Source organism: Zonotrichia leucophrys, unplaced genomic scaffold (assembly GCF_028769735.1).
Source record: "Zonotrichia leucophrys gambelii isolate GWCS_2022_RI unplaced genomic scaffold, RI_Zleu_2.0 Scaffold_288_66664, whole genome shotgun sequence".
In the NCBI taxonomy this organism is placed as follows: Eukaryota; Metazoa; Chordata; class Aves; order Passeriformes; family Passerellidae; genus Zonotrichia; species Zonotrichia leucophrys.
The window spans coordinates 1-14856 of NW_026992493.1; the positions used below are offsets into that span (position 1 = coordinate 1).

General features: G+C 48.1%; 1 protein-coding gene and 1 long non-coding RNA gene across 2 annotated transcripts; one reads left to right on the forward strand and one right to left on the reverse strand.

The window, feature by feature from the left end:
* Positions 1 to 107: 107 nt before the first annotated feature.
* Positions 108 to 12012, forward strand: LOC135441424 (synaptophysin-like protein 1; the record flags this gene model as incomplete). The annotated part of the gene is made up of 8 exons (XM_064700973.1): positions 108 to 186; positions 267 to 344; positions 771 to 789; positions 887 to 914; positions 1123 to 1173; positions 1263 to 1329; positions 8731 to 8913; positions 11818 to 12012. Coding segments are annotated over 8 exons (619 nt in total), but the record flags the coding sequence as incomplete, so codon positions are not given.
* A 302-nt stretch (positions 12013 to 12314) lies between these two features.
* Positions 12315 to 13392, reverse strand: LOC135441426 (uncharacterized). The gene is made up of 3 exons (XR_010438487.1): positions 13186 to 13392; positions 12477 to 12978; positions 12315 to 12386 (listed from the first exon to the last, which is right to left on the reverse strand). It is a non-coding gene; the product is annotated as an uncharacterized LOC135441426 (long non-coding RNA).
* Between the last annotated feature and the right edge of the window lie 1464 nt (positions 13393 to 14856).

Genomic DNA, 14856 nt, shown 5'->3' on the forward strand with positions numbered 1-14856 from the left:
GGTGTGAGTTACCTGTGCAGGTGTGGTTTATCTGTGCTGGGGCTGATTTACCTGTGCAGGTGTGGTTTATCTGTACAGGTGTGTTAGGGTGTGAGTTACCTGTACAGGTGTGGTTTATCGGTGCTGGGGCTGTACCTGGGCTACCTGCACCTGTACAGGTGTGCGGGGTCACGGTTACCGCTCATGGTGAGTGTGGGTTATCTGTACAGGTGTGGGTTATCTGTGCAGGTGTGGTTTATCGGTGGTGGTGTGAGTTATCTGTACAGGTGTGGGTTATCTGTGCTGGGCTGTACCTGGGCTACCTGCACCTGTACAGGTGTGCGGGGTCACGGTTACCGCTCATGGTGAGTGTGGGTTATCTGTACAGGTGTGGTTTATCTGTACAGGTGTGTTAGGGTGTGAGTTACCTGTACAGGTGTGTTAGGGTGTGAGTTATCTGTACAGGTGTGGTTTATCTGTACAGGTGTGTTAGGGTGTGATTTATCTGTACAGGTGTGTGGGGTCACGCCTAACTCTCATGGTGAGTGACGATTTACCTGTACAGGTGTGGTTTATCTGTGCTGGGGCTGATTTACCTGTGCAGGTGTGGGTTATTGGTGCAGGTGTGGGTTATTTGTACAGGTGTGGTTTATCTGTACAGGTGTGTGAGGGTGTGAGTTACCTGTACAGGTGTGGTTTATTGGTGTTGGGCTGTACCTGGGCTACCTGCACCTGTACAGGTGTGCGGGGTCACGCCTACCCCTCATGGTGAGTGTGGTTTATTTGTACAGGTGTGGGTTATTTGTACAGGTATGTTAGCATATGATTTACCTGTACAGGTGTGTGAGAGTGTGAGTTACCTGTGCAGGTGTGGTTTATCTGTGCTGGGCTACCTGCACCTGTACAGGTGTGCGGGGTCACGGTTACCGCTCATGGTGAGTGTGGGTTATCTGTACAGGTGTGGTTTATCTGTACAGGTGTGGGTTATCTGTACAGGTGTGGGTTATCTGTACAGGTGTGGGTTATCTGTACAGGTGTGGGTTATCTGTACAGGTGTGGTTTATCTGTGCTGGGCTACCTGCACCTGTACAGGTGTGCGGGGTCACGGTTACCGCTCATGGTGAGTGTGGGTTATCTGTGCAGGTGTGGTTTATCTGTGCTGGGGCTGTACCTGGGCTACCTGCACCTGTACAGGTGTGCAGGGTCACGCCTGCCCCTCATGGTGAGTGTGGGTTACCTGTGCAGGTGTGGGTTATTGGTGCAGGTGTGGGTTATCTGTACAGGTGTGGTTTATCTGTGCTGGGCTACCTGCACCTGTACAGGTGTGCGGGGTCACGGTTACCGCTCATGGTGAGTGTGGGTTATCTGTGCAGGTGTGGTTTATCTGTACAGGTGTGGGTTATTTGTACAGGTGTGGTTTATCTGTGCTGGGGCTGTACCTGGGCTACCTGCACCTGTACAGGTGTGCGGGGTCACGCCTGCCCCTCATGGTGAGTGTGGGTTATCTGTACAGGTGTGGTTTATCTGTACAGGTGTGTCCAGGTGTTGTTTATCCACCTTTCTTTGCTTCATTCCAGAATTTTCTGCTTTTTTATTTGGATTTTTTCCTCCTTTTTTTTCCCCCCCATTTCCGTTCGATTTTCAGAATTTTTTTCCCCCCCCCCCCAAATTTTCCTCAGGAATTTTTTTTTTCTCAAATTCTCATTTTTAGGGTGAAATTAATTTGCCTTTTTTTTCCTTTGTTTTTCCTTCTTTTTTTTTTTCAATCCTTTTTTTTTACAAAATTTCGATTTCATTTTTTCGGTTTTTTTTTTTTTTTGCTTTGATTGGGTGAAATATTTTTTGGGGCTTCCCCAGTGGGAATTTGGGGACATTTTAATGGAATTCTGCGAAATTTAGATGGGATTTTTGGGAGAATTTTGAGGAAAATTCTGGAGAATTTTGATGGAATTCGAGGGAAATTTGGGGGAATTTTAGCAGAAATTGGTTGATTTTGCTGAAGTTGTGATGGAGTTTTGGGGAGTTTTGACGGAAATTAAAGGATTTTAGTGGAATTTTTAGGAAATTTCGAGGAATTTCAATGGATTTTTGGGAAGTTTTGAAGGAATTTTGTGGATTTTGAATAAATTTGGCGATATTTGAGGCAATTTTGGGAAATTTTGATGGATTTTTTGAGAATTCTGAGGAAATTTGGGAGAATTTTGAGGGAATTTTGGGGGATTTCAGTGGAATTTTTACAAATTTTGATGGAATTTTGGGGATTGTAGATTTTGGGGAATCTGAGAAAATTTTAGCGGAATTTCAATGAAATTTGGGGGTTTCGATGAAATTTTGGGGATTTTTATGGAATTTTAGGGAACTTCTGAGGAAGTTTGATAAAATTTGGAAAAATTGTGATTAAATTTGGGGAATTTCTATGGAATTTGGGGATTTTTTATGGGATTTTTAGGAATTTTTTGGGGATTTTTTATGGGATTTTTAGGAATTTTTAGGGAATTCGGAGGAATTTTTTTTATGGAATTACAATGGAATTTTGGGAAACTTTTTTTGGAGTTTTTAGGAATTTTTATTAAGTTTAGGGAATTCAGAGGAAATTTCGGAGAATCTTCATGGCATTTCAACGGGATTTTGATGGAATTTGGGATAGTTTGATTTAATTTTTAGGAATTTTGATGGAATTTTGAGCAGAATTCCCAAGTTTTGGTCCAAATTTTGGTGTTTTCGGGAGGATTTTGGGGTTCTGGGGTGGAAATTTGGGAGGGTTTAACCCTTTGTGCTCCTTCTTTTTCTCTGCTGCCTCTGAAGGACGCCAGGTAAGTCCCACCCCCAAAATTCCCTTTTTTTCCCTTAAAATTCCCATTTTTTTTCTGGTTTTGTGCTATTTTTTCTCCATTTTTGGCCCTTTTTCAATCCATTTTTGAGCCATTTTTTTCTATTTTGGTGACATTTTTAATCAACTTTTAGGCCATTTTCTCCCTGTTTTTCTGCCAATTTTTCTCCAGTTTTTGGACAATTTTTTCCCGTTTTTGGGCCAATTTTTACCCATTTTTGTGCCATTTCCCCCTCTATTTTTGTGTCATTTTCTCCCCATTTTTAGATGAATTTTTCTCTATTTCTGTGCCATTTCTGCTGTATTTTGATGCCATTTTTTCTGTATTTTTGGGTTATTTTTTTCCAGTTTGGAATCATTTTCTTGCTTCTTTTTTGTCTTATTTTTGGGTTCTTTTCCCATTATTTTTAGGCCATTTTTGGGGTCATTTTTTCTTCATTTTTTGGGTTATTTTTCATGAATTTTTGGACCATTTTTGTGCCATTTTTTGGGGTATTTTTCATTAATTTTTGGACCATTTTCCCCCGATTTTCCCCATTTTTTTCCCCATTTTTTCCCTTTTTTTCCCCATTTTTTCCCCTTTTTCCCCCATTTTTTCCCCCATTTTTCCCCATTTTTTCCCCAATTTCCCCCCATTTTTCCCCATTTTTTCCCCATTTTTACCCCATTTTTTCCCCGATTTTTTTACCCATTTTTTTCCCCGATTTCCCCCATTTTTCCCCCATTTTTTCTCCATTATTTTCCCCTTTTTTTCCCCCATTTTTTCCCTCGATTTTCCCCCAATTTTCCCCCCAATTTTCCCCCCAATTTTCCCCCCGATTTTCCCCCAATTTTCCCCATTATTTCCCCCAATTTTCCCCATTTTTTCCCCATTTTTTCCCCAGTAATTTTTCCCCATTTTTTGCCCCAATTTTTTCCCTTATTTTCCCCAATTTTCCCCCCGATTTTCCCCATTATTTTCCCCGAATTTCCCCGATTTTCCCCAATTTTTCCCGATTTTTCCCCTATTTTCCCCCCTATTTTCCCCATTTTTCCCCCATTTTTTCCCTTATTTTCCCCATTGTTTTCCCCATTTTTCCCCTTTTTTTTCCCCAATTTTCCCCATTTTTTCACCGATTTTCCCCATTTTTCGCCGATTTTTCCCATTTTTCCCCATTTTTTTTCCCCAATTTTCCCCATTTTTCCCCCATTTTTCTCCCCATTTTTTCCCTTATTTTCCCCCGATTTTCCCCATTTTTTTCCCCATTTTTTCACTGATTTTCCCCATTTTTCCCCCCGATTTTCCCCATTTTTTCCCTTATTTCCCCCCAATTTTCCTCCCAATTTTCCCATTTTTTCCCCCATTTTTTTCCCCCGATTTTCCCCTTTTTTCCCCTTTTTTTCCCCCAATTTTCCCCCCATTTTTTCCCTTATTTTCCCCCAATCTTCCCCTCGATTTTCCCCATTTTCCCCCTTTTTTTCACCGATTTCCCCCATTTTTTCCCTCAATTTTTCCCATTTTTTCCCATTTTTTTCACCATTTTTGCCCCAATTTTCCTCCCCATTTCTTCCATTTTTTCTCCATTTTTCCCCTTAATTTCCCCCAATTTCCCCCCCGATTTCCCCCATTTTTCCCCCTTTGTTTCTCCATTTTTTCACCGATTTTCCCTCGTATTTTCCCCATTTTTTCTCCGATTTTCCCCATTTTTTCGCCGATTTTCCCCCCGATTTTTGGCATTTTTTCCCATTTTTTCCTTGCTCTTTCCCGTTTTTTACATTTTCCCCGTTTTCCCCAGGATCTGCTGCTCTCGGGCCTGTTCTCGGTGCTCTGGCTCTGCTCCTCCTGTGCCTGGGCCCATTTTTTCACTGATTTTCCCCCCTATTTTCCCCATTTTTTCACCGATTTTTCCCATTTTTTTCCCATTTTTCACACGATTTTCCCTCTTGTTTTCCCCATTTTTTTCCCCGATTTTTCCCCATTTTTCCCATTTTTTCCCCATTTTTTCCCCATTTTCCCCCCCAATTTTCCCCAATTTTCTCCCCAATTTTCCCCATTTTTTCCCCATTTTTTCCCCATTTTTTTCCCCGATTTTCCCCATTTTTTCCCCATTTTTTCCCCCATTTTTCCCCATTATTTTCCCCAATTTCCCCCATTTTTCCCTCATTTTTCCGCATTTGTTTCTCCATTTTTTCACCGATTTTCCTCATTTTTTTTCCCATTTTTTCCCTGATTTTCCCCATTTTTTCCCCATTTTTTCCCTTATTTTCCCCCAATTTTCCCCATTTTTTCCCTTATTTTCCCCCAATTTTCCTCCCGATTTTCCCCATTTTTTCACTGATTTTCCCCAATTTTCCCCATTTTTCCCGATTTTTCCCTATTTTCCCCATTTTTTCCCCTTATTTTCCCCCAATTTTCCCCCCGATTTTCCCCATTTTTTCCCCCATTTTTTCCCTTATTTTCCCCCAATTTCCCCCCATTTTCCCCCCATTTTCCCCCCCTTTTTATCCCCATTTTTATCCTAATTTTCCCCCAATTTTCCCCATTTTTTATCCCATTTTTTCCCCATTTTTTCCCCCATTTTTTCCCCATTTTTTCCCCATTTCTTTCCCAATTTTCCCCCATTTTTTCCCTTATTTTCCCCATTTTTTTCCCTTATTTTCCCCCAATTTTTCCCCATTTTTTCCCCCATTTTCCCCATTCTTTTCCCCATTTTTTCCCCAATTTTCCCCCCATTTTCCCCCATTTTTTCCCCATTTTTTTCCCCATTTTCCCCCCAATTTTCCCCATTTTTTTCCCCATTTTTTCCTCATTTTTTCCCCCATTTTTTTCCCCATTTTTCCCCCATTTCCCCCATTTTTCCCCCTTTTTTTCCCCATTATTTTCCCCTTTTTTTCCCCATTATTTTCCCCATTTTTTCCCCCCCATTTCCCCCATTATTTTCCCCTTTTTTTCCCCCATTTTTTCCCATATTTTCCCCCAATTTTCCTCTCGATTTTCCCCCATTTTTTTCCCCATTTTTCCCCCTTTGTTCCCTCATTTTTCCCCGATTTTCCCCCTTTGTTCCCTCATTTTTCCCCGATTTTCCCCATTTTTCCCCCATTTTTCCCCCCATTTTTCTCATTTTTTCACCAATTTTCCCCTCAATTTTCCCCATTTTTCCTTTATTTTCCCCCAATTTTCCCCCCGATTTTCCCCATTTTTTCACTGATTTCCCCCATTTTTCCCCCATTTTTTCCTCGATTTCCCCCTTTTTTCCCCCAATTTTCCCCATTTTTTCCCCATTTTTTTCCCCATTTTTCCCCCATTTTTTCCCCAATTTTCCCCCTTTTTTTCCTCATTTTTCCCCCATTTTTTCCCCATTTTTTTCCCCGATTTTCCCCCAATTTTTCTCCATTTTTTCACTGATTTTCCCCAATTTTCCCCATTTTTTCCCCTTTTTTCCCCATTTTTTCCCCCATTTTTTCCCTTATTTTCCCCATTTTCCCCCAATTTTCCCCCAAATTTTCCCCCCAATTTTTCCCCATTTTTTCACAAATTTTCCCCCATTTTTCCCCCATTTTCCCCCTAATTTTCCCCATTTTTTTCCCCATTTTTTTCCCCATTTTTTTCCCTTTTTTTTCCCCATTTTTTCCCTTATTTTCCCCCAATTTTCCCCCCGTTTTTCCCCATTTTTTCCCCCAATTTTCCCCCATTTTTCCCCCTTTGTTCCCTCCTTTTTCCCCGATTTTCCCCATTTTTCCCCCATTTTTCCCCCCATTTTTCTCATTTTTTCACCAATTTTCCCCTCAATTTTCCCCATTTTTCCTTTATTTTCCCCCAATTTTCCCCCCCGATTTTCCCCATTTTTTCACTGATTTCCCCCATTTTTTCCCCCATTTTTTCCCCTTTTTTCCCCCAATTTTCCCCATTTTTTCCCCATTTTTTCCCCATTTTTTTCCCCATTTTTTCCCCTTTTTTTCCCCATTTTTTCCCTTATTTTCCCCCAATTTTCCCTATTTTTTCCCCATTATTTTCCCCGATTTTCCCCATTTTTCCCCTTTTTTTACCCATTTTTTCCCCCTTTGTTTCCCCAATTTCCCCAATTTTCCCCCCGATTTTCCCTATTTTTTCCCCATTTTTTCCCCAATTTTCCCCATTTTTTTCTAATTTTTCCCCCATTTTTCCCCCATTTTTTCCCCATTATTTTCCCCAATTTCCCCCATTTTTCCCCCATTTTTCCCCCTTTGTTTCTCCATTTTTTCACCGATTTTCCCTCGTATTTTCGCCATTTCTTGCTCGATTTTCCCCATTTTTTCACCGATTTTCCCCATTTTTTCGCCGTTCTTTCCCATTTTTTTCCCCAGTTTTTCCTTGCTCTTTCCCGTTTTTTACATTTTTCCCGTTTTTCCCCGTTTTTTCCCCAGGATCTGCTGCTCTCCGGGCTGTTCTTGGTGCTCTGGCTCTGCTCCTCCTGCGCCTGGGCCCATTTTTTCACTGATTTTCCCCATTTTTTCCCCCATTTTTTCCCTTATTTTCCCCATTTTTTCCCCTATTTTCCCCATTTTTTCCCCCATTTTTTCCCCATTTTTTCCCTTATTTTTCCCCCAATTTTCCCCCAATTTTCCCCCTGATTTTCCCCTTTTTTTCCCCATTTTTTCCCTTATTTTCCCTCCAATTTTCCCCCTTCTTTCCCTTATTTTTCCCTGATTTCCCCCATTTTTTCCCCATTTTTTCCCAATTTTTTCCCATTTTTCCCCCAATTTTCCCCCCGATTTTCCCCCATTTTTTCCCCATTTTTTCCCCAATTTTCCCCCAATTTTCCCCCTGATTTTCCCCATTTTTTCCCCATTTTTTCCCCTTTTTTTCCCCATTTTTTCCCTTATTTTCCCCCAATTTCCCCCCGATTTTCCCCATTTTCCCCCCTTTTTCCCCCTTTTTTCCCCATTTTTCCTCCGATTTTCCCCATTTTTTCCCCGATTTTCCCCTTTTTTTCCCCATTTTTTCCCCCAATTTTCCCCATTTTTTCCCCCCCATTTTCCCCATTTTTTTCCCCATTTTTCCCCTTCATTTTCAGTATTTTTTTCCCATTTTTTGCCCGATTTTCCCCGTTTTTTCACCGATTTTCCCCATTTTTTCACCGATTTTCCCCATTTTTTCGCCGTTCTCTCCCGGTTTTTTTCCCATTTTTTCCTTGCTCTTTCCCGATTTTTACATTTTTCCCGTTTTTTCCCGTTTTTCCCCAGGATCTGCTGCTCTCCGGGCTGTTCTCGGTGCTCTGGCTCTGCTCCTCCTGTGCCTGGGCCCATTTTTCCCCTGATTTTCCCCATTCTTTCCCCATTTTTTCACTGATTTTCCCCATTTTTTTCCCCCTTTGTTTCCCCATTTTTTCCCCATTTTTTCACTGATTTTCCTCAGTTTTTTCCCCATTTTGTCACTGATTTTCCTCAGTTTTTTCCCAATTTTCCCCATTTTTTCCCCATTTTTCCCCCCGATTTTCCCCTTTTTTTCCCCATTTTTTCCCCATTTTTTCCTTTATTTTCCCCCCAATTTTTCCCCTTTTTTCCCCATTTTTCCCCAATTTTCCCCCTTTTTTTCCTCATTTTTCCCCCATTTTTTCCCCATTTTTTTCGCTATTTTTCACTCATTTTCCCCATTTTTTCCCCCATTTTTTCCCCCATTTTTTCCCTTATTTTTCCCCATTTTTTCCCATTGTTTCTCTATTTCTTCACTGATTTTCTCCATTTTTTCCCCCATTTCTTCCCCAATTTTCCCCATTTTTTCCCCATTTTTTCCCATTGTTTCTCTATTTCTTCACTGATTTTCCCCATTTTTTTCCCCATTTTTTCCCCATTTTTTCCCCCATTTTCCCCATTTTTTGGCCGATTTTTCCCATTTTTTCACCGTTCTATCCCGATTTTTCCCGATTTTTACATTTTTCCCGTTTTTTCCCGTTTTTCCCCAGGATCTGCTGCTCTCCGGGCTGCTCTCGGTGCTCTGGCTCTGCTCCTCCTGTGCCTGGGCCCAGGGGCTCGGCCACGTCCGCCAGGCGGTGACCGCGCCCCTCCCCCACTGCCCCGCCCCCAGCGGTGACGTCACCTGCGAGCGGGCGGCGGCCACGCCCATGGGGGGGCTGGGGGCGTCCGTGGTGAGTGAGGGGGGAAACTGAGGCACGGAGGGGGCGGGGCTGGGGGCGGGGTCATGGCCATGGGGCGGGGAAACTGAGGCACAGAGGGGGCGGGGCCACAGCCATGGGGGGGCTGGGGGCGTCCGTGGTGAGAAACAATGGGGAAACTGAGACACGGAGGGGGCGGGGCTGGGGGCGGGACTGGGGGCGGGGCCACGGCTGTGGGGGAAACTGAGGCACGGAGGGGGCGGGGCTGGGGGCGGGGCCACGGACATCGGGGGAAACTGAGGCATAGAGGGGAAACTGAGGCACCGAGGGGGCGGGGCCACGCCCATGGGGGGGCTGGGGGCGTCCGTGGTGAGTGAAGGGGGAAACTGAGGCACAGAGGGGGCAGGGCAAGGGACGGGGCCACGGCCATGGAGGGAAACTGAGGCACAGAGGGGGCGGGGCCACGGCCATGGAGGGAAACTAAGGCACGGAGGGGGCGGGGCAAGGGACGGGGCCACGGCTGTGGAGGGAAACTGAGGCACGGAGGGGGCGGGGCTGGGGGCGGGGCCACAGCTGTGGAGGGAAACTGAGGCACGGAGGGGGCGGGGCCACGGTCATGGGGGGGCTGGGCGTGTCCGTGGTGAGAGGGGAAACTGAGGCACGGAGGGGGTGGGGCCATGGCCATTGAGGGAAACTGAGACACGGAGGGGGCAAGGCTGGGGGCGGGGCCACGGCCATGGGGGGAAATTGAGGCACGGAGGGGGCGGGGCCACAGACATGGGGGGAAACTGAGGCACGGAGGGGGCGGGGCCACAGCCTTGGGGGAGGAACTGAGGCACAGAGGGGGCGGGGCAAGGGGAGGGGCCACAGCCATGGGGGGAAATTGAGGCACGGAGGGGGCGGGGCCACGGCCATGGGGGAAACTGAGGCACAGAGGGGGCGGGGCCACGCCCATGGGGGGGCTGGGGGCGTCCGTGGTGAGTGAGGGGGGAAACTGAGGCACGGAGGGGGCGGGGCCACGGCCATGGAGGGAAACTGAGGCACGGAGGGGGCGGGGCTGGGGGCGGGGCCACGGACATCGGGGGAAACTGAGGCACGGAGGGGGCGGGGCCACACAGCAATGGGGGGGGACTGAGGCACAAAGGGGAAACTGAGGTACAGAGGGGGCGGGTCCACAGACTTGGGGAGAGAAACTGAGGCACAAAGGGGGCGGGGCTGGGGGCGGGGCCATGGCCATGGAGGGAAACTGAGGCACGGAAGGGGCGGGGCCACGGCCATGGGGGAAACTGAGGCACAGAGGGGCGGGGCTACGGCCATGGGGGGGAAACTGAGGCACAAAGGGGGATACTGAGGCACAGAGGGGGCGGGGCCACGGCCATGGGGGAAACTGAGGCACGGAGGGGGCGGGGCTGGGGGCGGGGCTACGGCCATGGGGGAAGAAACTGAGGCACAGAGGGGGAAACTGAGGCACCGAGGGGGCGGGGCCACGCCCATGGGGGGGCTGGGGGGCGTCCATGGTGAGTGAGGAGGGAAACTGAGGCACGGAGGGGGCGGGGCCACGCCCATGGGGCGGGGAAACTGAGGCACAGAGAAGGCGGGGCCACGGCTATGGGGGAAACTGAGGCACGGAGGGAGCAGGGCCACAGACTTGGGGAGAGAAACTGAGGCACAGAGGGGGCGGGGCCACACAGCGATGGGGGGGAACTGAGGCACAAAGGGGGAAACTGAGGCACCAAGGGGGTGGGGCAGCGCCCATGGTGGGGAAACTGAGGCACCAAGGGGAAACTGAGGCACAGAGGGGGAAACTGAGGCACAAGGGGGAAACTGAGGCACAGAGGGGAAACTGAGGCACAGAGGGGGAAACTGAGGCACAAGGGGGAAACTGAGGCATGATGGGAAACTGAGGCACAGAGGGGAAACTGAGGCACAAAGGGAAACTGAGGCACAAAGGGAAACTGAGGCACAGAGGGGAAACTGAGGCACAAAGGGAAACTGAGGCACAGAGGGGAAACTGAGGCACGATGGGAAACTGAGGCATGATGGGAAACTGAGGCACAGAGGGGAAACTGAGGCACGATGGGAAACTGAGGCACGATGGGAAACTGAGGCACCAAGGGGGAAACTGAGGCACAATGGGAAACTGAGGCACGATGGGAAACTGAGGCACGATGGGGAAACTGAGGCACAGAGGGGAAACTGAGGCACGGTGGGGAAACTGAGGCACAAAGGGGAAACTGAGGCACAGAGGGGAAACTGAGGCACAAAGGGGAAACTGAGGCACCAATGGGAAACTGAGGCACAGAGGGGAAACTGAGGCACGATGGGAAACTGAGGCATGATGGGGAAACTGAGGCACGATGGGAAACTGAGGCACAAAGGGGAAACTGAGGCACAGAGGGGAAACTGAGGCACAAAAGGGGAAACTGAGGCATGATGGGGAAACTGAGGCATGGTGGGAAACCGAGGCACGATGGGAAACTGAGGCACAAAGGGGGAAACTGAGGCACAAAGGGGAAACTGAGGCACGGTGGGAAACTGAGGCACGAGGGGGAAACTGAGGCACCAAGGGGAAACTGAGGCACAAAGGGGAAACTGAGGCACGATGGGGAAACTGAGGCACACAGGGGGAAACTGAGGCACAGGGGGGTAACTGAGGCACAGATGGGGAAACTGAGGCACGGGAAACTGAGGACAAATAGGCGAGGGACTGAGGACAAGGGAAACTGAGGCACTGGGGAAACTGAGGCACAAAGGGAAACTGAGGCACAGGGAAGATGAGGACAAGGAACTGCACGAGGGACAAAGGACAGGAAACTGAGGCACAGAGGGGAAACTGAGGCACGATGGAGACACCGACTGGGGGGGAGGAGCTTATGGGGATGGGGGCGTGGCTTGTAACCCTGGCCCCGCCCCCCACCCCCCGACGTCTCTTTCCAGGCCTTCGGGTTCCTCAATCTCCTGCTCTGGGCCGGCGGCTCCTGGTTCGTCTACAAGGAGACCCCTCTGCACCGCCCGGCCCCGCCCCCCGACCCAAGCCCCGCCCCCATGTGACCCCGCCCCTCCCCCTCTCTCTTTTGTAGCTGTGCCAAGTTTGGGGGCGGGGCTAAAAAAAATGGGGGGGCGGGGCCGGGGGTTGGGGGGGGGTGGGGGGGGGTTTGAGTGACCTTGGTGACCTTTGGTGGGTTTGGGGTTGACCTTTGGGTGACCTCGTTTGACGTTGGGTGGGCGTGGCCTTGACCTTGGGATGGTCTTGGCCATTGGTTGGTTCTTCTTGACCTTGGGTTGGTTTTGGCTTTGGCCATTGGTTGGTCTTGACCTTGGGTTGACCTTGGGTTGGTCTTGATTTTGGCCATGGGTTGGTCTTGACCTTGGGTTGGTCTTGACTTTGGGTTGGTCTTGATGTTGACTTCCTTGATCTTGACATGAGTAGGCCTTGACTTTGGCCATGGGCTGGTCTTGACTTTGAGTTGACCTTGGGTTGGTCTTCACCGTGAGTTGGTCTTGACCTTGGGTTGACTTTGGCCATTGGTTGGTCTTGACGTTGGGTTGGTCTTGGGTTGGTCTTGACTTTGGGTCGGTCTTGACCTTGGGTTGACTTTGGCCATTGGTTGGTCTTGACCTTGGGTTGGTTTTGACCTTGGGTTGGTCTTGATGTTGAGTTGCTTGATCTTGACATGAGTAGGCCTTGACTTTGGCCATGGGTTGGTCTTGACTTTGGGTTGACCTTGGGTTGGTCTTGGCCATTGGTTGGTCTTGACTTTGGTCATTGGATGGTCTTGACCTTGGTTTGGTCTTGATGTTGACTTGCTTGATCTTGACTTGAGTTGGTCTTGACTTTGGGTTGACCTTGGGTTGGTCTTGACCGTGAGTTGGTCTTGACTTTGGGTTGACTTTGGCCATTGGTTGGTCTTGACCTTGGGTTGGTCTTGATGTTGGGTTGGCCTTGGATTGGTCTCGACATTGGGTCGGTCTTGACTTTGGGTTCATCTTGACCTTGGGTTGGTTTTGACTTTGGGTTGGTCTTGATGTTGAGTTGCTTGATCTTGACATGAGTAGGCCTTGACTTTGGCCATGACTTGGTCTTGACTTTGAGTTGACCTTGGGTTGGTCTTGGTCATGGATTGGTCTTGACTTTGGCCATTGGTTGGTCTTGACCTTGAGTTGGCCTTGGATTGGTCTCGACTTTGGGTCGGTTTTGACTTTGGGTTCATCTTGACCTTGAGTTGGTTTTGACTTTGGGTTGGTCTTGACGTTGAGTTGCTTGATCATGACATGAGTTGGCCTTGACTTTGGCCATGGGTTGACCTTGGGTTGGTCTTCACCATGAGTTGGTCTTGACTTTGGGTTGACTTTGGCCATTGATTGGTCTTGATGTTTGGTTGGCCTTGGATTGGTCTCGACTTTGGGTCAGTCTTGACTTTGGGTTCATCTTGACCTTGAGTTGGTTTTGACTTTGGGTTGGTCTTGACGTTGAGTTGCTTGATCTTGACGTGAGTAGGCCTTGACTTTGGCCATGGGCTGGTCTTGACTTTGAGTTGGTTTTTGGGTCGGTCTTGACCTTGGGTCGGTCTTGACTTTGGGTTGGTCATGGCCATTGGTTGGTCTTGAGTTTGAGTTCGTTTTGACCTTGGGTTGATTTTGACCTTGGGTTGGTTGGTCTTGACTTTTGGTTGGTCATGGCCATGGCTTGGTCTCGACTTTGGGTTGGTTGATCTTGACCATGAGTTGGTTTTGACCTTGGGTTGGTCTTGGCCATGGGTTGGTCTTGACTTTGAGTTGGTTTTTGGGTTGGTCATGGCCATGGCTTGGTCTTGACTTTGGGTTGGTTGATCTTGACCATGAGTTGGTTTTGACTTTGAGTTTGTTTTGACCTTGGATTGGTCTTGAGTTTGTCTTGGTTTTTGGGTTGGTCTCGACCATGGCTTGGTCTCACCCATGGCTTGATCTTGACCATTGGTTGGTTGACCTTGACTTGACGTGGCCTCGACCTGGGCTGACCGTTGGTCTTGGTTCTGCTGACCATTGATGGAGATGACCGTTGGGTTGGTCGTGATTTTGTGAACGGTTAATTGGGCTGACCACTGGGGTGGTCTTGATCTTGTGATGACCATTGGGTTGGTCTTGAGATGACCATTGGGTTGGTCTTGTGATGACCATTGGGTTGATCTTGAGCTGACCGTTGGGTTGGTCTTGTGATGACCATTGGGTTGATCTTGTGATGACCATTGGGTTGGTCTTGAGATGACCGTTGGGTTGATCTTGACGTTGACCATCGATTGTCCGGCCTTGACTCGCGTTGGTCGTTGGGTTGATTTGGCCTTGCTGACCATTGGTTGGGTTGACCAAGGGTTGGGTTGACCTTGAGTTGATTTTGGGTTGGGTTGGGTTGACCTTGGTTGACTTTTGGTTGGGTTGACTTTGAGTTTCGTTTGGTTGGGTTGGGTTGGGTTGACCTTGGGTTGGGTTGGGTTGACTTTGAGTTGGATTTGGTTGACTTTGACTTGGGTTGGGATGGGTTTGGTTGACCTTGACTTGGGTTGATCTTGGGTTGGGTTTGGTTGACGTTGAGTTGACTTGGATTGGGTTCACCTTGGTTGACCTTAGGTTGGGTTTGGTTGAAGTTGTTGGGTTGGGTTGATGTTGGGTTTGGTTGACCTTGGCTGACCTTGCCTTGGGTTTGGTTGACTTTTAATTGGGTTGGGTTGATTTTGGGTTGGGTTGACCTTGGTTGACCTTGAGTTGTCTTTGGTCAACTTTGACTTGACTTGGGTTGGGTTGACCTTGTTTGACCTTGGGTTGACTTTGAGTTGAGTTGGGTTGACCTTGGGTTGGGTTTTGTTGATGTTGAGTTGGGTTTGGTTGGGTTGACCTTGGTTGACCTTGAGTTGGGTTTGGTTGACGTTGGGTTAGGTTGGGTTTGGATGACCTTGGATTGGGTTGGGTTGACTTTGAGTTGGGTTGGGTTGACCTTGAGTT